This window comes from Vairimorpha ceranae, assembly GCF_000988165.1.
Source record: "Vairimorpha ceranae strain PA08 1199 chromosome Unknown NODE_13, whole genome shotgun sequence".
NCBI lineage: Eukaryota > Fungi > Microsporidia > Nosematidae > Vairimorpha > Vairimorpha ceranae.
This window is the reverse complement of record NW_020169308.1, coordinates 1-25,010: the sequence shown is the minus strand read 5'-3', so window position 1 is coordinate 25,010 and position 25,010 is coordinate 1. Positions and strand designations below refer to the sequence as shown.

At 24.6% G+C, this 25,010-nt stretch overlaps 14 protein-coding genes and 1 non-coding gene across 15 annotated transcripts; 5 read left to right on the top strand and 10 right to left on the bottom strand.

Moving 5' to 3' along the window:
• Nucleotides 1-166: 166 nt before the first annotated feature.
• Nucleotides 167-2,977, bottom strand: AAJ76_1300022034 (histone transcription regulator; the record flags this gene model as incomplete). Its single annotated transcript, XM_024473938.1, has 1 exon — nt 167-2,977. One exon carries the CDS (start codon nt 2,975-2,977, stop codon nt 167-169), a length of 2,811 nt encoding a protein of 936 aa, XP_024331475.1.
• Nucleotides 2,978-3,024: 47 nt separating this feature from the next.
• On the bottom strand, nt 3,025-4,563 carry AAJ76_1300020448 (fork head transcription factor; the record flags this gene model as incomplete). The annotated part of the gene is made up of 1 exon (XM_024473937.1): nt 3,025-4,563. The coding sequence occupies one exon, from the start codon at nt 4,561-4,563 to the stop codon at nt 3,025-3,027; it is 1,539 nt and encodes a 512-aa protein (XP_024331474.1).
• A 97-nt stretch (nt 4,564-4,660) lies between these two features.
• AAJ76_1300019985 (histone h2a) lies at nt 4,661-5,026 on the bottom strand (the record flags this gene model as incomplete). Its single annotated transcript, XM_024473936.1, has 1 exon — nt 4,661-5,026. One exon carries the CDS (start codon nt 5,024-5,026, stop codon nt 4,661-4,663), a length of 366 nt encoding a protein of 121 aa, XP_024331473.1.
• Nucleotides 5,027-5,780: 754 nt separating this feature from the next.
• On the top strand, nt 5,781-6,044 carry AAJ76_1300019230 (hypothetical protein; the record flags this gene model as incomplete). The annotated part of the gene is made up of 1 exon (XM_024473935.1): nt 5,781-6,044. One exon carries the CDS (start codon nt 5,781-5,783, stop codon nt 6,042-6,044), a length of 264 nt encoding a protein of 87 aa, XP_024331472.1.
• AAJ76_1300019008 lies at nt 5,932-6,003 on the bottom strand. The gene has a single exon. It is a non-coding gene; the product is annotated as a tRNA-Ala (tRNA).
• Nucleotides 6,045-6,108: 64 nt separating the features above from the next.
• On the bottom strand, nt 6,109-7,581 carry AAJ76_1300017430 (poly polymerase; the record flags this gene model as incomplete). The annotated part of the gene is made up of 1 exon (XM_024473934.1): nt 6,109-7,581. The coding sequence occupies one exon, from the start codon at nt 7,579-7,581 to the stop codon at nt 6,109-6,111; it is 1,473 nt and encodes a 490-aa protein (XP_024331471.1).
• Nucleotides 7,582-7,741: 160 nt separating this feature from the next.
• On the bottom strand, nt 7,742-7,975 carry AAJ76_1300017036 (ubiquitin; the record flags this gene model as incomplete). The annotated part of the gene is made up of 1 exon (XM_024473933.1): nt 7,742-7,975. One exon carries the CDS (start codon nt 7,973-7,975, stop codon nt 7,742-7,744), a length of 234 nt encoding a protein of 77 aa, XP_024331470.1.
• Nucleotides 7,976-9,567: 1,592 nt separating this feature from the next.
• Nucleotides 9,568-10,173, bottom strand: AAJ76_1300014838 (60s ribosomal protein l7a; the record flags this gene model as incomplete). The annotated part of the gene is made up of 1 exon (XM_024473932.1): nt 9,568-10,173. One exon carries the CDS (start codon nt 10,171-10,173, stop codon nt 9,568-9,570), a length of 606 nt encoding a protein of 201 aa, XP_024331469.1.
• A 607-nt stretch (nt 10,174-10,780) lies between these two features.
• On the bottom strand, nt 10,781-11,168 carry AAJ76_1300013871 (40s ribosomal protein s17; the record flags this gene model as incomplete). The annotated part of the gene is made up of 2 exons (XM_024473931.1): nt 10,781-11,140; nt 11,166-11,168. The coding sequence occupies 2 exons, from the start codon at nt 11,166-11,168 to the stop codon at nt 10,781-10,783; spliced, it is 363 nt and encodes a 120-aa protein (XP_024331468.1).
• Nucleotides 11,169-11,374: 206 nt separating this feature from the next.
• AAJ76_1300013232 (hypothetical protein) lies at nt 11,375-11,779 on the bottom strand (the record flags this gene model as incomplete). Its single annotated transcript, XM_024473930.1, has 1 exon — nt 11,375-11,779. One exon carries the CDS (start codon nt 11,777-11,779, stop codon nt 11,375-11,377), a length of 405 nt encoding a protein of 134 aa, XP_024331467.1.
• A 95-nt stretch (nt 11,780-11,874) lies between these two features.
• Nucleotides 11,875-15,462, top strand: AAJ76_1300013136 (microtubule associated protein; the record flags this gene model as incomplete). The annotated part of the gene is made up of 1 exon (XM_024473929.1): nt 11,875-15,462. One exon carries the CDS (start codon nt 11,875-11,877, stop codon nt 15,460-15,462), a length of 3,588 nt encoding a protein of 1,195 aa, XP_024331466.1.
• Nucleotides 15,463-16,019: 557 nt separating this feature from the next.
• AAJ76_130008991 (nucleoside transporter) lies at nt 16,020-17,465 on the top strand (the record flags this gene model as incomplete). Its single annotated transcript, XM_024473971.1, has 1 exon — nt 16,020-17,465. One exon carries the CDS (start codon nt 16,020-16,022, stop codon nt 17,463-17,465), a length of 1,446 nt encoding a protein of 481 aa, XP_024331465.1.
• Nucleotides 17,466-17,596: 131 nt separating this feature from the next.
• AAJ76_130006800 (hypothetical protein) lies at nt 17,597-18,211 on the bottom strand (the record flags this gene model as incomplete). The annotated part of the gene is made up of 1 exon (XM_024473965.1): nt 17,597-18,211. The coding sequence occupies one exon, from the start codon at nt 18,209-18,211 to the stop codon at nt 17,597-17,599; it is 615 nt and encodes a 204-aa protein (XP_024331464.1).
• Nucleotides 18,212-20,586: 2,375 nt separating this feature from the next.
• Nucleotides 20,587-21,009, top strand: AAJ76_130004424 (hypothetical protein; the record flags this gene model as incomplete). Its single annotated transcript, XM_024473949.1, has 1 exon — nt 20,587-21,009. The coding sequence occupies one exon, from the start codon at nt 20,587-20,589 to the stop codon at nt 21,007-21,009; it is 423 nt and encodes a 140-aa protein (XP_024331463.1).
• A 3,193-nt stretch (nt 21,010-24,202) lies between these two features.
• Nucleotides 24,203-24,358, top strand: AAJ76_13000808 (hypothetical protein; the record flags this gene model as incomplete). The annotated part of the gene is made up of 1 exon (XM_024473970.1): nt 24,203-24,358. One exon carries the CDS (start codon nt 24,203-24,205, stop codon nt 24,356-24,358), a length of 156 nt encoding a protein of 51 aa, XP_024331462.1.
• Nucleotides 24,359-25,010: the final 652 nt, after the last annotated feature.

Here is a 25,010-nt window from a genome sequence, read left to right as displayed (position 1 = left end):
ATAACCATTTGTATATAGCAGTAAGCGATAAAAGCAGTCTTTTGTTATGTATTAAATACCGTTTAAGCTAACCAATTATGTCCACAACTACTTGTACAAGTTAAACTTTTATTAAAAGACATAAAAAAGATTTATATTGCAAATTAAATTTATTTATAAATGTATTTCACATATTTTTCATAACATCTACAATAAAATATTGTAGATTGAATTTTTTACTTAATTTTTCTAAACATCTTATAACAAATTTTTTATGTCCTAATTTAATTAAATCTATAAAAACTTTTTTTATAATATTTTCATATTGATCAGTTAATTTTATGTTCATTAATATTTTTATCATTTTTTTTGTAATTTTTTTAAGCTTATCGTGTCTTTTATTTTTGAAATTGATTAAAAATTTGTTTTCTAATTTTTTAATGGTCTCATCTACCGTATTTTCGTAATCTATATTTGTAGTAGACAAGTCATTCCAATCTTTACGTAATAAATACCATAATTTAGTATTTTTATCTAATATATATTCAGAATCTTTGTATTCACAAATTATAAAATACAATTTACTAAATCTAATTCGCACTACTGTTTCATACCGTGGAACACGTGTATTTAACAGGGAATTGCGTTTTATATCAAAAATACCAACAGTACCATCTCCTTCTAAAAATAAAAGGTTGGTGTCACAAATATCCATATAAATTACTGAACCTGCACCAATGAATGGACATACAAGCGTACCAGTTCTTAAATCGTATATTTCAATATTTGTGGTGTAAACACAAATGTATCTTTTGGATGCACACAGAAAATTAAACTTTCCGTAAATTTCAAAAAAATCTTTTTTACATCTTTTTATTGTTAATTTTGTTTTTTCTGAATTTAGTTCAATAGAATAATCTCCAAAATCTTTATAAAATTCTTCAATTACTCCATTTTCAATTCTAACAGATTGTTTATAATTAAACATCGAAACCTCAACTGGTGCTTCTTTTTTATCATCTAAAAGAACAGGCTTAACAACTTTTCGTTTTATAACTTTTGTAGTTAAATTGGGCTGTTCATTTTTTGTCGGTAAATTATTGCTTTTTTCATTAACAGATAATTCGGGTTCTGTTTTACATTTCTCATTATTTTCTACTTGTTCAATTATATCTTTTTTTCTTAATCCTACATCCTCAGTGTTTAATGGTTCAAGTTTTTGCAATTTGTCTTCTGAAATTTTATCACAACGTGATTGTTCGTGATCTCTTAATGTTCTAATATCATTTCTTTGTGTGTGTTGCATAAAATTAGGTTTCATCGTCATATTAAGATCATAATTCTGCATATGCATCATTCTATTATTATGCATATAAGGTGGATACATAGGCATACCATCCATATTAAAATGACCAGGCGGTGGAATAAATGGTCTTCTATGCATTTCATAATTATTATGAAATGGATTAAAATTTTGTCTAATACCTTCTGAATAATTTTGCATGTGCTGATTACGAAGAGAAGGATTTAAACTATCAAAATACTGATCATTTGATTTATACGTTGAAGGAGGAGTTTCTTTTTTATAATTAAAATTATCACTGCTAGAAAAAACAGATTCGTCAAAAAAGCTCGTTTTTGTATTTCTATCATTATCTTGTATTTTTATCAAATTATTATTTTTTTTTAATTTTTCTTCCATAGAAACATTTTGACTTTTATATCTAAAATCTACATCTGATTTATTATTCTCGTTATTAATGTAATATTGTATATTTTTTATCTCTGAAGGTATATTTAAATGCTTAAAATTTTTATTTTTCGCTTTAATTTCGGATTTTTCATGTAAAAAAGATTCTTTGTATAGTTTATCATTATGTTCTTTATGTATTTTATTTTGATTCGATATTTGTGGTAATTCTAAATTATTTATATTTTTTTTTATCATTCTCGTATTATTAATCCTGTTGTTAATTAATTTTTGTATTTTTTTATCATAAAGTTCTGCATTCAAAAGCGTCAAAAATAAATCAGAATTTTCTGTTGTATGTTCAACTGTAGAAATATTTCCCAACTCTTTCAAATCAAACTCCAATTTCCCTACTGTACCATCATAAGAACAATAATATAAATTTGTACCATCAAGAGACCAAGCTAAGTCTAATATTGGCATCTCACAAACATTTTTAATTAATAAAAAAGGATAAGGAGAAAGTGTTGTCCATAAACTTATAGACAAATCTTGTGAGCCTACTGCTAAAATATAATATTGTTTTACACCATTAATAAATGTCTTGGGATTAAAACATGTTACTTCACAAGGTGCAACATGTCCTAGTAAAGAATACTTTGATTCCATTTCTAGGTTGTAGATTTCTATTGAATTGACTTTTTGATTAAAAGATAGACCACACGAAAAAATAGATCCATCAGGAGACCAACTCATTCTAGAAAAAAATGATTCTAGAATTACACCTTCGTTAGGTGGAATCTTTTTATAGACAGAATGATCTTTATACAACACAATACCATCATCTCCTTGTGTACAGATAAAATTATTTTTTTTGTTTCCTCCGATTCCTGTAATTTTATTTTCATGCGATTTTATTTTTGCTATAACATTAAAATGTTTTTCATCATAAAAAATTATGCACCCATCGTGACCAACACTTATTAAATACTTGTTGGTCCAAAAAACATTAGTAACATCACCAGAATGAAATTTAAAAAAATTAATAACATTTAAATCTATATCGTAGACTATTACTGCACCATCATCACCACATGAAGCAATTAAAGAACCATGCTGATTAAATCTTACACACAATACAGCACCAGCGTGTTTCCTGACAGTTTTATAAATAGTATATTTATCTTTGTATAAGTCTATGTCACCATTCGTGCTTGCAATAATCAAAAAATTTTCAAATATATCTAAACTAAAAATTGATACAGGCTTTTTTGACTCTGTCTTTGTAAATAAGTTATAAATTTTCATATGAGGGATAAACTATTTGTAAAAAATATAAATTAATTCGAAACAATTTATTTTTTAAATTTTTTACACACTTTCTCAGAACCTTTAGTTTTATGTTTGGAAGAATTCTGTTGAGTTTTGGTTTCTAAAGCAACACTTTTACTTTCTTCCCTACTTAAACTTAAATTTTTATCAAGGGTACTTTGTTTAGAATTTATAGGCTTACTTGTACACTTCCTTCTTCTAATTAGTATTTGTGCTTGATCTTCCGATTTACTACATATCTTTTCACTGCATACTTTTACATCGGGAAGTTCAATTACACTCAAAGATTCTTTATTAGCAAAATCTAAATTATCTACAATATCTGATAAGCTTAAAGAGGCTGTATTATTGTTTTTAAATTTGCCAGAAGTTGTATTATTTCGTAGATCGATAAACACATCAATTTTATCTTTTTCACAATTGTTTTTTTCTTGTAAAAAATTATCATAAATGACATTTTTTTTATTATGATATTCTATGTTTGAATTTAAGGTTTTTTCTGTACTCATTTTATTTTTAAAACTTTTATTTGTATTGTAAAAGTTTTCATAACTTTCTAGATTGGCTATTTTGTATTTTTGTAAATTTTCATCATTATTATTATTTAGTGTACATTTCTTGTCAAATGATTCATATACCTGATCTGAATGGGTAGTAATACTTTTATCTTGATATTCATTTTTTATGTTACCATTAACAGTAGCTTTATTTTTCACAGGATCGTTATTATCAGGTTCACAATTTTTAAATATTTTATTTTCTGATAAAAATTCATTATTTTGTATATCTGCAAATGCTTCAGAACAATTAAATGGTTTTTCATTAAAATCTCGGTACGTTTTTCTACTATTTTTATGAAAGTCTTCCTGATAATCCCTTAGTTCATTAAGAACATTTGCGGCCATTATTTTACTTTTAATATCTTCTTTATTACATTCATAATCTTTTCTATTTGAGGGCATAAATGTGTTATAATTATATACTAAATAAGGATCATTAAACTGAGTATTATTATTAAATAAATTATCCACATAACAATTTTTTCCCATAGAATAAAAATCTGTATTATTACGATTTGCCATATGATTAGTAAATCCAGAAGAGTGATGCTTATATCCAAAGAATTGCTCTTGGAATTGTGACGTGTAAGATGGATATTCAGGATAATAATTATAAACAGAATTTTGCATAGGACATCTATGTGAACTTTGATAATAGTTAAAATAATTGGCATGATCATTTCTAAATTGCATAAAATTATGTTCATAGCTCATCTCTTTCTCATTTTCAATAATTTCTTCAATTGGAACAAATCTCCAATAGTGTAATTTTGAAATTTCATCTTTTTGAAGCTTAACAAATTCCGGATTTTTACTTAACAGTTGCCTAATATTTCCCTTCCAAGTCATAGAGTTACTTTGTTTAAATAAATGAGGATGTTTATTTGTTATATAATTAAAAATTTGTGTTGATGTGGCCTTTTGTCCTTTTTGTGCTAGAATTGCTTCTTTGATTATCGAATAATAAGTAAAATTTTTACACACCCGAATTTTTTTTGTCATTATGCCAATTTTTTTTCAAATTAAATGTAAAAAAAAGTTTGTTTATTAACGAACAAACTGTCATTCTAAAAAAATAACATAAAAGTTTTATTAACTTTTAATCAGATTTTTTAGACATTTCTTGTGGCAACGCCCCTGATTTTACACCTCCGCTTTTTATAATCCAATTATGTCCTATATGATTTAATTCCACATCTTTACATATAGCACTATTTATATGTTTAGGTAATATTTTTTTCTTTCCGTCTGCATTTGCAGTGTTCCTAGCTCCATCCATTATTTCACTCATAATGTATATTAATACAGCAGAGACTGCTTTACAAGCATCCTTAGAAATTCTTTGTTTACTACAATTTTTTAAAATTTTCTTAATTTGTGATGATTTAAAAACTCCTGCTGATGAATTATCGTCCATGTGTGATTGAGATTGTGGATCTTTTTTTCCTCCTTTGCCTGATGCCATTTAAGGGCTGTAATTTTTTTTATTTTATATTTTAAGCTGATGAAAAGGAGGGAAAAAATGCCGCCTAAAACAAAACATAAATTTATAAAAAAAATTACATAAAAAAATGCACAAAATGTACAAACAATTTGTAAAAAATATGCAATTGTTGAATGCATATTTTGTTCCATTTTTAAGGATTAATTTAAAAAGAATGTTTGAAAATTTAAAACATAATTGATGGAACCTAGGTCGAAAAGATGCTTGTTTCAGACAAAAATATTATAGACTGGCCCATAAAAAAAACGCTTTTTAGTAAAAACCATATTTATTGATGTAACTTATCTTAGATACCTTTTCTTCCTTATTTTACACGAATGAATAATGAGTAACTTAAATGTATCATTTTAAAATCAGTAGTATTACATGATGAACGAAAGGGAAGAGAGTTTCATCTTTCTCTAAGTTTTTTAGCTGTACTGTGCACAACTATAATAAAGCGAAAATACATGTTTAATTGTAGTAACAATACTTTATTGTTAAAATGTAAGTAAATTTTGTGTTTAATACATAAAAATCGGGTTTAAAACGATTATTTAAATTTAGAAATTTATTAACTTTACTCATTTTTTCTTAACTTAACTTTTTTTTCCATAATATTAATTATAAATTTATTTTGAATAATTAAATTTAGCATTGACTAGAGGTCTATTCTTTAGGAACATCGATATAGTTCTTAAAGATATTATTTTTTTTTAAAAGTAAATTTTAAATAATGTTTTTTTTTGTGTCTTCAAATTGTAAATACAATCTGTTTTGTGTAGAATATTATTTTTCTGATAAAATGCTGTTTATACAGAACAAAATTTTACACTATATGGTAATTATTGTTTACAAGCAAAACTTATATAACTTTAACAATAAAATGGAGAATATGGGGATCGAACCCATGACCTCTTCCTTGCTAAGGAAGCGCTCTGCCACTGAGCTAATTCCCCTTAAAGAACATAAAAATTATGTATCGCTTATACACATTTAGTGATATATTACAAGCATTATAATTTACCATTATTTTTTTTTAAAAAAGTGCTACAAATAAAAATTTATTTATATATTACGGAAAAAAATGCATGAACGTCTCTCTTCTTCATGCTATTTATTTCTAATTTCATATTTTCATCTTTTTTGTCATAATTATTAATAAACTCTATAAATTCTTTTATTGGATGATCAATAAAGACTTTTTTAGCTTTAGTACTAGGACATTCTAGTCCAATAAAAAAAGAAGTACAAATTTTAATATGTTTAGTTTTAAAAGTAAAAAAAGATAATTTTTCTTTAGTTATATTAAAAGATCTAGGAAAAGGAACAGCATACAAAACATCATCGAGAGATTCAATTTTAAGAGCCAAAATACGAATTTTAGATTCTACAAATCCCAACCACAATTTATGATTTGTTTCATCTTGTGATATAGCGTTAATTTGTATATAAGATTTATATTTATAAAAAAAATCTGATAGACTACACAGCTTTTTTAAAATATCTTTTGTTGTTCCTTTTTCATTACAAAATATTTCATGTCCTCTAGTAAACTCATTAATAATAAGTTGCTGTGTGCTAGCAATTATGTTATGTGTTGAACATATAGAAGGATAAGCAGGTGTTATAACAGGCATTTTATGATATTTATCTGCCGGATACAACTTAGGATCCCAAACTTTCATATTATAACTTAAATCAATAACAGGTTTTAACAAGACAGGAGATGGCCACTTCCAGAAGGAATATAATTCAAAAAATTTACTAACAATAGTGTAAGAAGAAGCATTTGGAAATAGTTGACAGATTCTACCCACAGAAATAGAAAAAGCTACACCCCCATAATAACCATACGAATTTCCATAAATGCATCTTCGCTTGGCCCAATATTTAATACATCGCAAAGCTGAATGAAATGTCTTAACATTAGGAATTAGATTTAATATTTCATCTGTCACTCTACTTCCATTAATACTTAACACACATTTATCATCCATATTTTTTAAATATGTGTTATTTAATAAATTAACATTATCATTTACTATTCCTATGTTCAATCTAGCAAATGTAAGATCTATAGGTATACCTTGTATAATTAATTTAATAAGTGGTACATAAGCTTCTTCTATTTTTGTAATTTCTTTTACATCTGAGTCTTGTGATAAAAGTTCAAAAAAATCTGTAAAAAAATCTTTTCTGGTAATGTGCTTTGGTACTACACATAAGACATCAATATCTGCACCTTTACTGTGCACTCCAAGTCTGTAACTACCAAAAGTAAATATTTTACCGTTATTATTATTTTTATCATTCAAATAAATATTTTTATTTTCTGATGTCTTCTGTACAAATTGTTTCAGTAAAGAATTTAATTTTCCTAAAACACGTTCACGTGTCTGACCTTCTGATTCATCCTCAAAAAATCCACAATCTTGTATAAATTTATCCATCTCTTCACTACATTGTTTTTCTTTTAAAGTACTTTCTTGTAGTGACAATGGTCCAGTGATACCATATCTAGAATTTTTTTCCATTATTTTAGGGAATAAAAATCTTCATGTTTTTATATTTTATGCATGGATTTTTATATTTTATTTATATTTTTATGATTTATGCATGGATTTATAATTTATGCATAATTCATTCTATTTAAATAGTAAAAAATGTTAATTAAAATTTATGCAAACAAATAGTTTAATAACCACCTCTTAATCTCAACACCAAATGCAAAGTACTTTCTTTTTGAATGTTATAGTCATTAAGTGTTCTTCCATCTTCCAATTGCTTACCTGCAAATATAAGTCTCTGTTGATCTGGTGGTATACCTTCTTTATCTTGTATTTTAGCCTTTACATTTTCTATAGAATCCCCCGGTTCAACATCTAAAGTAATTGTTTTTCCTGTGAGTGTCTTTACAAATATTTGCATTAGGGTTAAATGTTTATAATTTTAATATTTATAGATAAATCTCATACACAAAAAAAGAAACAAGTTACATAAATTAAAAAATATAAAAAATAAAGTAAATTAACTTGTAGTTATTATTTTTTATATAGAGTTACTAGTAATATTTATTTTTAATAAATATATTTGTAATTTACACATGTAAATAAGTTATAAATTAAAAGATTTAAAAAAGTTCATTATTAAAATTTAACATATTGTACTTAAGCAAAAATTAAAATATGATTTTTTAAAAGAATGTCACAACATTTACATTAAAATTTTTATAAAATCTTTATAATAAACGAACTCAAATAATAACATTTTTATAAATATTGTAAAAAGCTAAATATCATTTAATTTTGTCATTTTATATATTTGATTATAAAGCTATATGTAATGTAAGCTATACCTTTACCATCTAGTCAACATTGCTTATTTTTACAATTTTGTAATTATACTATTTGCTTAGATTTTGCTACTAATATTAAATGTTATCTTACAGTTACAATGCAAAGAGTAAAAAGATATTTTTGTCTTTATAATAAAACAACAGTGTATTATTTATTAATAAAAGTAAAGGTAATAAGTTGTTTTTTAAATAAAAATACTAAAAATTTATTACATGTGTTTTATTTTTGTATAAAAGTTTAAAATAAGAATCTTGTAAGAGCTTAGACAATAAAAATAAGCATTTATGCATAAACACCTTGTTTAATTTGCACTTGGGTGTATAAATTAAACTTATTTATTGTTGTGATATATTAAAAAGTTTAACTTATGTTAATAAATCGCAGTAAATAATTTATTTTGAAAATTTTATCAATCTAGTTCTTTTTGTACTTACTCTTCAGTTATAACACCAATTCTTTCTCTTAAGTAAAATGTGTTAACAAAGATTATCTATCTATATTTCTGATCTTACATTTTTTTCTGTCAACACAAAAAATTTCTAGTGTGTTTGTAAAAAAACACTTATTTTATTTTTTCGTTTATGCAATATAAAATAAGTTTTAACACATTTATGAAAGAGTGTTCTTGATAAGTAAAAATATAAAGTAACAAGTTAAAGCTCAATATAACAATAACTAATATTAACATAATTATATTGATTTTCATTTTCTCAGTCATTTAATATGACTAAAATATTATAAGCATTAACTAATGGGTAGTTTCTAGCTCAATCGGTTTTATATTATAAACTTAAGTCTAGATATTTATTTATTTTTTAACCTTTCTTTTTTGATGAATTCTTTCGAAATTTTTTCAAAAACCAATAGCTTATCAAGTTAACTTTTTTATGCACAAAATAAATCCATCTGTATTTATTAATAATTAAATTTAGATTTTTTAATCAAAAAAATTTAGCCATAGTAGATTTAATTCAAAGTAAAAAGTGAGAAATTTTAACATTAAGACTTGATCTAAAACTAAGAAAAAACACATATAATTAATCAAGTTCAAATCTTGCCTTTAAAAGAATAGCGCAAGCTAACAATTCTTTAAAACAATATAAAATCATAACAAAGTTGTAAATAATATATTCACAGGACATGCCTCATATATAAAAAATAATTTTAATTCTTAATAGCTGCTCCACCCCATCTAGTCAAATGTGTCTCATATTGATCACTAAATAACTCATTACTAGCTTTAATAAGCGCGTCAAAATCTTTCTTATCCTCAGATTTAACATCACATAAGGCAAGTATAGCTGTCTTCTTTAAGTTAACAACACTACCAAGCATTTCTTTACTTTCTACTATCGCATAAGGAATATTCATTTTCTTGCAGAGAGTAGGAACAAATAAAACAACTTCAATTGGATCAACATCTGCTGCTACTAACACAAATTTAGCCTTTTTGGTTTCTATAAGTCTAGTAACATGTCTTATTCCCATTTTTGCAATAATTGGCTTAGGTCCCTCTTTAGGATCACTTTTCTTTAATCTTTCAAGTCTCTCATCATGGGTCTCGGGTCTGTATTTAGAAAATAACTCTAATGCCTTTTTAAAATCTTCTTCACCAAGTCGAGTCTTAAACTGATTAATAGCTGGCGGTATCTTGATGGCATTAGCAAGTTTAGTAATCTTTTTAGTAATAAGAAGTTCTTTCTCTTCTTTTTGTTCCTTGGTCAATTTCGGTTTAAATGACTTTTTCTGTTTTGGTTTACCAAGTACCATTTTTGGGGGTAGAAAAATAAATTTATGATAAAATTTTTAAGCCAAGGACAAAAGTAAATTTATGATAAAAATTTTTAAGCCAAGGACAAAAATAAATATATAATAAATATTTTTAAGCCGAAAACATTAAGGCAGTTTAACATCATGTTAAGGTATTTCATAAATTATAAAAATTACAACAACCAAAAGACTTACAATAATAAATTTTTTTACGACTTATTTATTATTCTATAGTTATCAACTATTAATATACACTGTTATATAAATAATTAATTCATAAAACCACTTAACGTGTAAAGTTTTATATTATTGATCTATTTGTCACATTTGAAACAGTAAACACTACTTTATAAAAATTTCTAGAACAAAAATATTATGTCTTGGTTCTATCAAAAAATTCTTTGCTTGCTTTTTATAACATTTGTATACGGAAGAAGAGTAAGAAAATCATATGGACCATCAAGCGAAAGTTCTTCTTCAGAACTAGATTCTAGCATGCATCATCACCATGAAGGAAAAGATTTTATTATACCACACTTTCCATTCAATAATTAAAATATAAAATTATATAAAATTTTTAGTTTTTTAAAAAATAAATTAAAATCATTTAATAAGTTATAAGCTTGAAATTTCCCCTATACTCATTTTTATTAAGCATGTCCATAGTAACAGCATCTACTTCTATGGTATCGCAATCCATAATTGAGTCTTTAGGCATGACATTTTCTTTTTTTTCTCTTTCATCTTCATGGCTCTTAATGTATAACTTCTTAGCTGTTCCTTTAAGAATGCACTTGTACAAGTGAGTTACATATCCAGCAATCTGGTTTCTTACTTTTTTAGATTGAACAAGTGCTACATCTTGTACAACTAGTAAGTTATCTTCAAATGTCTTATCAAGACTTAAAAAGTGTTTTTCAACAATCTGTCTAGCTGCTCTTTTAATAACTCGATTACGAATATTTCCCTAAAATTATTAGAAATTCACTTACCATTTTGAAGGGTAAAAATAGTTGAAAAAAAATATTTTAAAAATTAGTGGATGTATAAAAAAATGATTAAATACAAAATTGTTAAAAATTAGTGGATGTATAAAAAAATGATTAAATACAAAATTGTTAAAAATTAGTGGATGTATAAAAAAATGATTAAATACAAAATTGTTAAAAATTAGTGGATAACTACAACTAGACAATAATATTTAATTTCGCGACACAAACATACAATCTTTTATAATATCTTTATAATAATCTTTACTTGAAAGTTTTTTTTCTTTTATATTTTGATTTTCAGTAGAAATACTAATAATCTTATCTATAAAATATTGAATATCATCACTAGCTTTAATTTCTTTAATCTTCTTCAAGTTACATGTATTAATTAATAGATCAAGTTGTATAATAAAATTTATTTCTTGTGAATTGGCTTCTTCTACAGAAATAGTCTGTAAAGCCTTGTAATATTCTTTTATATTAGTAGTTAAAAGATGCAGAAGCATAATAGACTTATAATATGGAGAAGGCGTAGGATGTGTGTTATAAGCAAAGGCATATTCTGTAAAATTCCTAGACTTTATTAGTTTGTCAAGAAGATTATTAATATTCATAAGGGTCAAAAATAAAAAAGTTTAAATAATTTTTATTAACAATTTGTTTGTATTGTAAATATTTTATATAAATTTATTTTCCCTTGCATAAAAACATGGACTACATAGAAAGAATAAAATCTAAAAATTGGAAAGAAAGGCAAGAAGTTTATTTAGAACTAGGAAATCATTTTAAAGAGGGTAAAAACCTTGAATTTTTACATTTACTGCAAAATGAAACTAATATACCTGCATTGGAATCTGCGATAGATTCTATTTTAAAGGCACCTATAATTTCTACTTCTGCTGTAAGTAAAATATTTTTACAAATAGGAAATAGTAAGACAACAATAAAAAATAGAATATTTAATTTAATTGATAATATTAAAGATTCTGATTTGGTACCTACACTTGTACAATTGTTAAGCAATAAAAATCCTAAGATAGTAAGTAATACACTTATATCATTAAATAGATTGTATGAAAATAACAAAAACCTGCCTACACAAGATTCATTGGAAGCTTTAAATCTTGTATTAGGACATTCTGACAGTGTTGTTAGAAGTGAAGGATTAAAATTTACTGTTTTATTATATAAAATTGTGGGAAATGAAGTTAAGAAATATTTAAATATAAAACCAATACTACTGAAAGAGTTAGAAGAAGAATTTAATAAAATTTCGCCGCAATCGGAAAGTATTTCTGTTGATTTGGACTATAGTAAAATTAATGATTCTAAATGGAATATAAGAGTAGAAGGATTGACACAATTATTGAATAGTCCTTATAACGATAATATTGTAGATGTGCTATTTCAGAGAATTAATGATCCAAATAATCAAGTATTTTTTTTGGTATTAGACGTTATTTATAAATTTAAAGTTAAAGATAAAAAAATAATAAATGGTCTTATAGAAAGACTTAAAGATAAGAAAATGTGTATAACAGATAAAATAAAGAAAACACTTATACATGTGGGTGTAGAGCATATAAATACACAATATTTTATGTTAAAAAGTCCTGAGTTAAAAGCTAATTTAATTGAAGTGTGTACAGAATGTAAAATTATTGATAAAGAAGTAATAAAATGTATAATTAAATGTACTGAAGATTCTAGTAGTATGGTAAGAAATAAAGCTTTTGAAGCTTTAAGAATGCTTGATTATGATAAAAATTTACTTAGTAGCGATCTAAGAAAAAAAATTAATCCAAATGAAACCAGTACAAATGTAATAGTAGGAAATAAAATTGCACCTGTACAATTTACAAAAAAGAGCATAACACCTATTAAGAAGAGTATAACACCCATTAAGAAAATTGTTACACCCAGTAAACAGAATTTCACGAAAAAATATACAAAAAAAGGACAACCAGCTATAAATAAAGAAATTTTAGAATCATTTCAGTCAAAATATCCATTTATTTTAGATAAAACCTGGACAGTGAGAATTGAAGGAATTAATGCAAATAAGAAATATCTACTTAAAGAAGATCTTTTAGATTTTGCACGTTTTTTGTTTAGCGTAAAAGATCCAAATTTCCAGGTAAATATTTTATACTTAAATTTAATTATAGAAAGAAAAGCTGAGCTTGTTACATTTTTAGATGTACAAGAAGTGTTAATTTACTATTGTGTTGATAAGTGCACAGAAGCTAAAATGAAAAGTAAAATACTTGAATTATTCGGTGTTTTTAACAGATCTCTTGTTATAGAAATATTAGTAGAAGTAATTTGTCTTGTAAAGAAAGGTAAAAAATTTGTAGAGTTAGTAAAATTACTGTCTGAGTACCACAAAAATGAAAGGGAAATAGAAGATGTGTTTAAAGTTGGAGTTACGGGATTACAAGAAAAAAAAGCAGTAGAGGGTCTAAAAAATACATTTAAAGTACAAGATAGTAGTTTTATTTTAGATGTAAAAAATGAAGAAGGCAAAAGTGTTAATATATCTTGTGAAAGTAAAGAACAAAATAGCTCATTTTTACATGAACCTAATGAAAATTCAAGGGTACAAAATGATTCAAAATGTTCTGATCACTCAAGTAAAACAACAAATGTTAATTTGTTTGAACCATCACCAGCTTCCAATTCTGCAATTGATATTATAAATTTGATAAATGAAAAAAACGTAGATACTATTTTTAGTCTTCTGGATTCATTAGATCTTATTAGTCACTCTTCTAAGATTATAGAAATGTCTATTTACAAAGATGTACAATCTACCTTTTTCAATACATTAATGATACATTTTGTATCTAAAAAATATATTTTATCTAAAGAAGAGTGCCAGACACTTGTAAAACATTATCTTTCTAAAGGTTTTTATGAAGAGTTAAATATGATTGACAGAGTTTATCCTTTAACAAAATTATTTTTAATACTTAAAAATATTTTAGTAGACACTATATCTGAGAAATCAGAGCATTGTATAGTGTCTTTACTAAAAAGATATGTAACAGATTCCAACTCAGAGATAATTAAAGAGAATATTAAAAATAGTGAAAATTTTTTAGATTTTTTAGATAAATGTAATAATAAATCAACAATTTACAAAGATGCACCTAAGTTTAATACTTGTGTTTTTGGAACACCTGTTAAAGACGTAAAAGTTATAAATAATATAACAAAAATAACAAATAATATGACAGACTCAAAAGATGAGAATAATTTACCAGATACAAAAAATAATATGACAGAAACAAAAATAAAAAATAATATGACAGACGCAAAAGATGAGAATAATTTACCAGACACAAAAAATATTATGACAGAAACAAAAATAAAAGGTAATCTGGCAGACACAAAAACATTCAATAAACTTAAAGAACCTAAATGTAATTCTATTCCATTGAATCTTATAGCACCTTCTGTATTTGAAGCTAATGATTTAAATATTGACATTGAAACATCACTAGATTGTTTAAATTTATCAGGAGGAGCACGTTTGACTCCAAATGCTAAAAAGTTCAGAAAGGAATTTTTCAGTCCCAGAAAAAATGTAGAAAATTTAGAAGACATTCTTGATAACATTATTGACTCAGATCAAAATAAAAGTGAGGAAGCTTTTAAAAGGTTATCTGAAATTATTAATAATGACATTAATGTTGTACTATTTTCTGCCAATTCTATTGTTTCAAGTATATCAATACAGCTTCTAGATGTTTTACATAGACCTTTGTATGCAAAGTTAATTTTAAACGTTTTACTAAAATTAAGTCAAAGCAGAATATTTTGTGAACAAATACGAAAAGAAATATTAGAAAGTGTAAATGTAGATTTAATAAATATTATAAAGAATGAAGATTTATCCGATGTTGTTAGTGATATTCTTACAAATTTGTGTCTTAATTGTAAGATGAGTGTTATTTTAGAGGTATATTTCCGATTGTTAGATTCTTCTTCTGTGGTAAAAAATGATATACCACTGAAATTAATCTGGCGACATTCAAAATCTATAGATTTTAAGAATACAGAAGAAATACAAAGAATGTTTCAAATCCTAGAAGAATTCTTTAAAAAGGCTGTTTTTACTGAAATATTAGAAAATACAACAACTTTTAAGATATCAATTTTACATTTAAGAGAATGTTGTGTGTATTTTCAAGATAAAATTGGGAGATTTAATTTGGGAAAGTATATTAAGAAAATAATTGATAAAATATTGAATGATGATGATATTAATATTGGTGTGGTAAGAGTTAAATAAATGTTTTTTTATATTATTTTTTTTGTTTTAATATGCTATTGTTTTTGTTTTATAAATTAAATGCTTAAAAAATTATTTTCTTTTTGTAAATTAATTTTATGATTAAGACATATTAAGTTTTAAATAATTTTTGAAAAAGTAAGCTATTAGTATGTTTACTACTAACTTTCATTATGTATTGTTTATAAGCATATATTTTTTTGAAATTTTATAAGGTGTGTTGTCTAACACTAGTCTCCTTTTATTTCCTCAATTATTTTACTTAACAAGACTATTAAAAATAATAAATTTTCAAAATATTATCTCTAGTTTTCTTACAAAAAAACTTCCATCAATTTTTGCTTTTGTAAATTTTTTAATTATTACAGTAAAAATTAAATTATAATGTAATTTATGATTTAATTTGTTTATTTTTTACACAAATGTTTTTTGGTTGTTAATTAGAAACTATTCATGTAAAAAATAAATGTTTCTCCTTTATAACAACATTTTTTTTTACTTCAAAATTTGTATCAACAAACAAATAGCTTTTTTTCCTTTAAATTTTTTACCCCAAAATGGATACAATTAGATCATTAAACAAAAAATACTTATTAATTCCTAAAGTATTATTCTTCTCAATTGCAATGTTGTTTTATACGTTACACACTTTTAAAAGTGTGTTTGCAAAAGATAAATTTGGGGTGTCTGAGAGTGCTGTAGGAACAGGATTTGGTGTTTTAATGTTTATTACATTCTTCACGAATATCTACATAGGATCTTTAAATGATAAATGGGGTGCAAGTAAATGGTTTTTAATAGTGTTTCTGTGTTTGAGTGCTTTTTTCTTTCAGTTATTCTTTTTTACTGAATACGTTGAAAATATTATACCAGGTGTATTTTGGTTTAATATGTTATTTTATCTTGGAGCTAATTTGTGTACTACACCGTTAATGGATAAAGTTATATTGGAATATTTAAGTAAAATTCCTAACATAGGGGCAAAGACTTATGGTACACAGAGATTATGGGGGACTGTAGGATACGCAGTGTGTAATTATGTGGTAGAATTTATAGTAACGGATAGCAAAAATGAAGCGACACAGTGGACTAATTTAAGGATTTACAATCTACTAGTAGCACTTGCCACTGTAGGCATGTGTTTTTATTTTATAAACTGGGATACCTCTAGGCGTGAAACAGGTAGACAAGACATGTGGAAGAGTTTTAAAGAATTAATTACTAATTGGGACTACATGTTCTTTATTTTTATCATTTTATTAAATGGACTTACTAGAGCGTCTATGACTATATTTCTTACAATATACTGGAAAGATGTAATTAAAATGAAACCTTTCGATTTATCGGGATTTCCTGGTGTAATATCGGGTCCACTTAGTATTTTTAATAATAACACTACTAGTACTGCCAATTTATTTGGTATATTATTTGAAATTGTGACATTTTTTACAGCGCAGACTATTATAGAACATTTAGGATATTTCTGGCCTTTGTTCTTGGCACAGGGTGCTCAAATGCTAAGATTTGTATTTTACTGGATGCTACCGTATGATAGTGATTATTCTTATGCAGCGGTATGTGGTATTGAACTTTTTAAAGGATTAAACTTTGGACTTACACATTGCTCTGCGGTACAATTGGCCCAGAGATTGTGTCCACCACATTTGAAATCTACTTCTCAGATGGTTTACCAAGGAACTTTTACAGGATTGGGATCTGTACTGGCAGGTTTAATATGTAGTGTGGTATTTTCTGGGGATACAATGAAAAACAAAAATCTCCCTAGATCTAAAAGAGCTAGTGTATTTAATGTATTTTTTATCGTAAATATGTTATTTACAGCACTAACTCTTGGTCTTTTCTTTTACATGTACGGAATTGTCGAGAATGTACTGTTTAACAGAGAGAATGCAGAGAAGAAGTTAGAAATGTACAGCGAAAAAGAACAAGAGGAGAAAAAAAAGGAACAAAATCTAAATAAGAACTTAATAGAAAATAAATGATGTATATAAAATTCTGGTTTTTTATAGTATATTCTTATTATATTGTAAAAATTTTTAATGTTTTTATTTAAAGGCACCTAATTTTTAGATTAAAAAAACTAATATAAAATTTTTATAAATTGCATTTTTTATTATACGCTTTCCTTGTTTTGTTCTTTTTTCCCGTCGTAATTAAACACATTTTTTTTAAAAATATTTTGATACATTTTCATAGTTGTAGTAAAAACAAGACCAGCTAGTAAGAAGAGTATTCCTGCTAATATTACCCTTAAACTTACATCTTTATTTATATGTTCACTGTCAGGATTTTTAGGTATAATTTTCTCTTTTATATCAAAACTTACTATCTTTCTGTCACCATCCTGAATAATCCTTTTTTTTATAAAAAAAAGATCTTTATACCTACTTCTGTCGACATTGCTTTTAGCAAGCCTTTTTCTTATTTTATTATGTAAATCGGGGCTTATGTCTTCCATCTCGTGCTGTATAAGTGTTTCAAGGTTCTCGGGATTTGTTTTTATTTTGCCGTAACGTATTGACCGAAATGCATTTTTCGGTATTTTTACGTTCAGTGGTTGGAAATCTTGTGTAGTATTTAAAACTGTATTGTCATTTAACATTTCTGATGTAGTGCTGGGGGTGTTATAGCCCATTTCTTCATCTAGATCGTACGGTTCATGTATATCATACGAGTCATTGTCAAATAATGGTACTATAGCTTTTAATAGAGAAATGTAAAAAAACATAGTGTTTACAAAAAATCTTTTTTATTTTAAACAACGATGAAACATGTAAGAAATTTGATTCTTTGTGTTAAAATATGACAAATAATTTATCTTTAATAATAAATTACATGTCTTGTTCTTGTTTTTTGTAAAAGGAATTGACAATTAATAAAAATTAAGGCTTTTTTGTATAAATAATTTATTTTTGACAGTGCTGTATTGTAAAAAAATTTACATATAATTAAGGAGTTAAATTAAACATTATATAATATGAACTAATAAAAACAGATTATAAAATAAACGAGAACTTTACATTTCTTTTATTTGTTTGATTTTATTAAATTGAATTTTTGCTTTATTAAATATTTTATTTTAAAAAACAAAGCAATATTTCACTTTACAGAAAAAAGAACATAAATAAAAAACATTTGAAAGCGTACTTTTAATTGACATATAGTTCGCGGCCAAATAAAAATTCTCCTTCGATTATAACAATAAGATTAAATGTAAAGAAAAAAAAACATTAATTTTAAGTAGAAATATTGGTTATATTTGCTTTGTAGTGCTCAAAAGTGATATTGGCAAATTTTTTTTTAATCCCTAAAATTTTTGTTTTGAAGGACTATGAAGAATACAAAAAATAACTAATTTTGTTATAAATACTTTTTTAAACAGATTTTGCAATGAATGCGGTTATGAAACCGAAAAATTAAAGCATGAATACCTTGTCATATATAAATTTTTATGTGTAGATGTAGGCTTTCAATGTTTAAAGACATGATTTTCGAAAACACACGCCTCTCAATTCTCACAGTGGTCAAGTTTTAGATATGTAGTAGAAGGTGTGCCTTTTAGTTAAATTGCCAGAATAGCTAATACTCATCGTTCAACTGTTTCAGATTTATGCTATAAACTAAGAGATATAGGAACGTTTAACAAGTATTTAAACAAATTTATTAGGATTGGTGGGGAAGATAGCATAGATGAGGTTGATGAAAGCAAATTGGGAAAAGAAAATATATATATATACCACGAATGTCATAGAGTAGGTGGTGTTTAGGTATAGGGGCAGTAGGAAGATTGTTAAGAAGAATTATTTTAGCAAGTGTTGACAAGCGCGACAGGTGTATTCTTATTTCATTTTGTAATCAATATATTTATAAACAACCAGCTATATTTAGTGATTGTTGGAAAGGTTATATCAAGCTAGCCAATTCTTTTAACGAGCATAGAACTGTTAATCATTCTAAGCAGCTTATAGATAAAGAAACAAATACGTATACTGACACAATTGAAGGGAATTGGAATGGTGTTAAGAAAACAGCACCTGTTAGATATAGAACTAAGAAGTTAATTGACTTACATCTTTTAAGGTTTATGCTAAAAAGAATGAAGGAAAAAATAAATTAAAATATTTATTAAAATTTTTCATATAATTAAAAAATTTATTTTACGTTTTTTAATAAAAAAACCATATTTTCAAAAGATCTTGAGACCATTTTTTTTATAAAAATCAATATTTAGGGCAAAGACAAAAATTTTGCCAATACCACTTTTGAGCACCACAAAGCAAAAAAATTCTGGAATCATGTTCAACAGTTTTTTGCAATTTGTAAAAAAGCCAAGTGTTTATGTACACTTTGAATTCACATCTAAGTAAAACTCTTATACAAGTACAAGAATAACATTTCAACCCAACTTACCTTCTACATGTGCTAATGTCAAATTGCAGGGTCAAATAAAAAATAAGGAGTAAAAAGAGCCAATAAATAATACCAATATTTATTATGTTACATAAAGGACTCTGTAATATTACAGATATTAAAAATATTTTAAAATAATGATTTATAAAAAATATTTCTTCTTTTTTTTGTAATTGAGATGGGCTGAAATTAATATTTTTTGTAGAATAAGTAAAATGGTTGACATGTGGTAATTAATTTCACAGTTATAAACAAAAGTTTAATTACTAAGACATTATTACATTTCGTAATTTTGATATTTATTCAATTAATCCGTTTAAATATGTAAAAATCCAACACTTTAATCTGCGGAAAATTTAATGAAAAAAGTAGAGAATTAAATAAAAGAATTGTTGTTTTAATTTACAATTTATTTAAAGTTTATTATGGTTAATTTTAAATATATTTGTAATTTGTGTTTAGATATTTTTTTTATTTTTCAACTACAACTTATTATTATCTAAGCTTTATAATAAGTTGTAAAATTAAAATTTTAAATAAAAATTGTCATATGAAAATAAATGTATTTCAGTCTAGCTATACAAAAAGTAGATAATTAATTTTTTTAATATTTGTTTTATTTAATATATATTTTTAATATAACTATTTTGAAAAATTTAATTAAAAAAATTTATGTTTTATACCCATTACATTATGACAAATAACAGCCGTAAAATTGACAAGAGTCTGGATTTATCAATAATAGAAAAAGATAATAGTAAATTTGCAGACAAAAAGAAAGTATCCAAATACTATAACGTTAAAAAATGTAAATACAACAAAAATATAGAAAAGATAAATATACAGAACAAAACTTTACCTCTAGATCCTTCTGAAATATTCTATAAAGATAGTATTGGAGTTTATAGAATTCCTAGATGTAGTACAGGATTCGATAATAGAATACCAGGATATTTTAATACAAATTTCGGGAAGATTTTAAAAAATGTTGCTGATCTTTATAATCGATATGGTGTTAAATTATTTGATTATTTTGATGTAAATATTTTAGATTTAAATGAAATTAAAGAGAAAGAAGATCAACTTTATTTAAACTTTTTTAGTAAATATAAATAATATTTATATATGTTGAATTTTGTCGAGCACCACAACTAGAGGAATTTTTTAAGCAAAAAAATTTATGGCATAGTAATGCCATAAAATTTATTTACTAAAGATGGTGTTATTAAGTTGAAAGAATATTTTTACTAAACAATTTTTTTTTGATAAAACTTTTTTTTTAGTTTTATTTTAAAATTCTTTGTATTTCAGAGTTTAGCTTCATATTATCACATTTTACCTTATGGCTAATCATTAGGTTATTGATAATCACTAGTGACAGTTTTAAATACAATTTTGTAACTTTTAACACAAGCCAAATAAAAACTTAAAAAAATATAGCTAATATTTCATTAAAATGACATTCAAATGTTTTTTTAGTTGCATTAAGTCACTATGCCTTAAATTCCACAGACCTTCTTTGGCACCGTCTCTTCGGCGCTTTGATCTTTTTGGTTTCATCTTCATAGTTTCGACTTTTTATAAATTAAATATTTTCTTATAATATTTATTATTAAAAAATTATAAATTTGTTAATGGTTTAAATTAAATAAAAATTTATTAAGTTTGTAAAAAGTCGTTTATATTTATTATTGCGAACTTTTAATGTTTATATCCTTATAATGTTTGTGATTTAATAATACAGTAATGTAGGATGTTAAAAAGTTTTAAATTTGTTAAGGTCATAATTACACAATAAGCTTAATATTCGGCTTTTAAAAATATTTAAATTTAATGGTTAATATTAATTCAAAAATAACATGTCTTAATATTATAAAAAAATTAAATTATTTTCAAACTTTTTAATAAAATCTTTATCATATGATTAATTACCAAAAACAATTTTAACTAAATAGTAAAACTCATAAAAAGAAGTTCCATATATTTTTGTGGTATCCAACACATTTTTATTAAAATTATTACCCACCCATTTTCCCATCAATTTTATAATTTTTTTATAAATAAAAAATTTGAAAAGAAGTGTAATGAAAAATTATCTGAGAAATAGAACTACCAAAATCAGGTTACTCAAAGCAAAACCTTAAACAATTTAAAACAATAAAATTCTTTACTAGAAATTAGCTTTCATTTTGGCTACCTGACACGGTATTATAACAATTTTGTATAACATATTTAGATTTTACATTAATCTATTATAAATGTAATACCTATTATCAACGTTGGTTTCAGAATAAAGTTCAACACTATTTAAAACATCTTTTGTTCTTAATAATTTGTAATAGCTTTCAAGTAACTTAAAACTTTTCTCTTTAAAACTTTCACATTCAATTAAATATATTTCTAGCTCAAAATAAATAATAATATAAAGATAAATATAATTAAAAGATACTTTGTCTTTTAGTTCAATGTTCATGATAGATTCAATTATTTCGTAACGTAAGAATCATTTAAGATTACAAAAATATAATTTTGACTTCTCTCTGAAATGGAAGTTAAAATCCAATAATATCTGGTCTTTCAACAATTTGTAAAGAAAAAAGCGTTTCTAAAAATAAAATTTTTTTCGCTAATAACTTAGAAAAAAGTATTCTTTTTACTAAATACTTGATAAGTAGCTTACCAGAAAGAGAAAATAGAGTAAACATCGCAAATTTACCACGTTATAAGACAATGGCAAGAACTGTGACCTCAATTGTTTAAAATCTTTATAAATGCTAAAATATATTTAGATACCACTTGTTTCGTTTACATCAAACTAATATATAATGATTTCATATAAATTATGCTTTTTTCGTCAATTGTTCTAAAAGTTGTATCAATAAAATAATTATCACTTCCTAGTTGATAAAAAAGACATGAAACTTTACAAATTAAGCCAAAAAAACATACAGGTTTAAGCAAATCAAAGTTGGTCAAAAATTCATGTGGTTGTTGCCAGTTGTCATTGTGCAATAATTTTACTTTTTCTTTTATAAATCAGAACAATTAAGTTGTTCTAAATCAATGCAAAACATTTTCCCATTTTTTTTATCGTTAGTAATACGAAAATAAAACTTTCTAAGAATCTGATTATATTCTGCAATAGTATCACAATATGGACCAATACATCGTTCATTTCAATGAAATTCTCATTACCACAGTAAATGCATTATAACTAAACTCTGGATCTTCATTTAGAAAGATAGTTGATTTGAAGATTAATTAAAATATACGTACTGTATTTGGCTGAATTAGTACCAAAAAAGCTGTTATCAATACTTAAAAAAGCTTTTTCAACTTTTAAAAAAATTGAAAAAATTAAATAAATCTAGGACATCTGCCTTTTAGCTATATAAGTATAATCATGATTATTTTTGCAACTCTCATAAACATGACAAATTATAATGTTCATATTGTCAATACCACCCCGCCTCTTCTTGTAACACAAGCACATAAATCTTTAGCAGCGTTCTCAAGAGTAAATAAAACATTATTCTTAATTTTTTTATCAACTAAAAATGATTTTTTTATTAATATTACAAAACATAAATGATTACCCTATTTATTACTTGTCATAATTTATGTTAACGTATTAATTATTAAAAACTGCATCTATGGGTACAAAAAAGTTTATTTATATTGTAAAAAGTAAATTAATCTAGCTATTTTTTTTAAAAAATAGAAAAACTTTTATAATCATGCAAAACTACAATTAATTTTTTATGAAAAGTTAAAAATAATTGAAAAAGAATTTTTTTACCTATGAAAAATCAAAATATAAAAAATTTTGTATTAAACTATTAGAAACAGTAAAAAACAAAAAAAATCATTTCCAAATTTTTATTAATTTTTCAAAAGTACTTTAATTTTTTATTTTAATTTGTACTTCAATATTGTATATATAAATTTTGTGACTATTTCAAACGCAATTAGAATCAATAAACTAAATTATTATGAAAATTCGAGCTTTTATTAAAGATTTTGACTAAATGCAAAATTTTGCTTTAAAAAGGTTTAAATACTGCATTTAAGGAGGATTTTTTTATATGCCTCGATGAAAATACTTTTAAACGCTTTTAAATCCTTTAGACGAAAGTAAAACTAAAAAATGAAATAGTAGAACAGTGTGCGTCAAAATCTTAAGACACCTAAAAAAAAATTTTTTTCCCATGCAAAATTAAACAATATACAATTCTTAAATTATTATTCATGTTTAACATTGTAACTAAAATGATATAAAAAATACCTTTTATTAAATCTTATTTTATATATGTCTAATCTTGTTTTTGAATTTTTTTATCTTAAGAGGTGCATCAAAATCTATAGACTCCCTCCCCTAAAAAACACGTTTTATAGAATTGTAAATATTAAATTCGTTTTATTTTATTACAATAAACTACTGCATGATTTTATTTTTCTAATCTAAGCTACTAAAAAATGCTTATAAAAAATAATTAGTCTTACAATTAAACGGGACGTCTCATTTAACTCAAATTTTAAAATACAAACATATGCTTAAAATAATAATATCTGTTATTTAATGTTTTTTGATTAAGAATAGTGATTTTAAATTTTTTTAACTTTTTTCAGGGCCATGATGATTTTAAGGTTTTTTTAAAAAAAATTATTTATCTCCTAATGAGCAAAGGAAAATCTTTAGATGAGTATGAAAAAGGACAGATTGATGCTTATTTTAAATAGGAAAAAAATATTAAGCAAATTAGTGTAAGATTTGGAAGAGAAAGGACCGAAATTAGAAATTACCTGACTTTAAAGAATGTAAATATAATTACTAACAAAAAAGGAAGAAAAAGAACTCTTTCTTTTAGAACAGTTAAGAAAATTTAAAGTTTGGATTCTAATAAAGCCATAACTATTTCTAAAATTAAGGCAGATTTAGATTTATCAGTATCAAAATCTAATGTTTTAAGAGCAATTAAAGAAGATAATAATCTTGTTTATAAAAAAATGAGACAGAGTCCGAATTTAAAGGAAGTGCATAAATTAAAAAGGTTTGATTTTGCTTTAGATAAAATTTTATGGACTCGTCAATGGCATAAAGTTATATTTTCTGACGA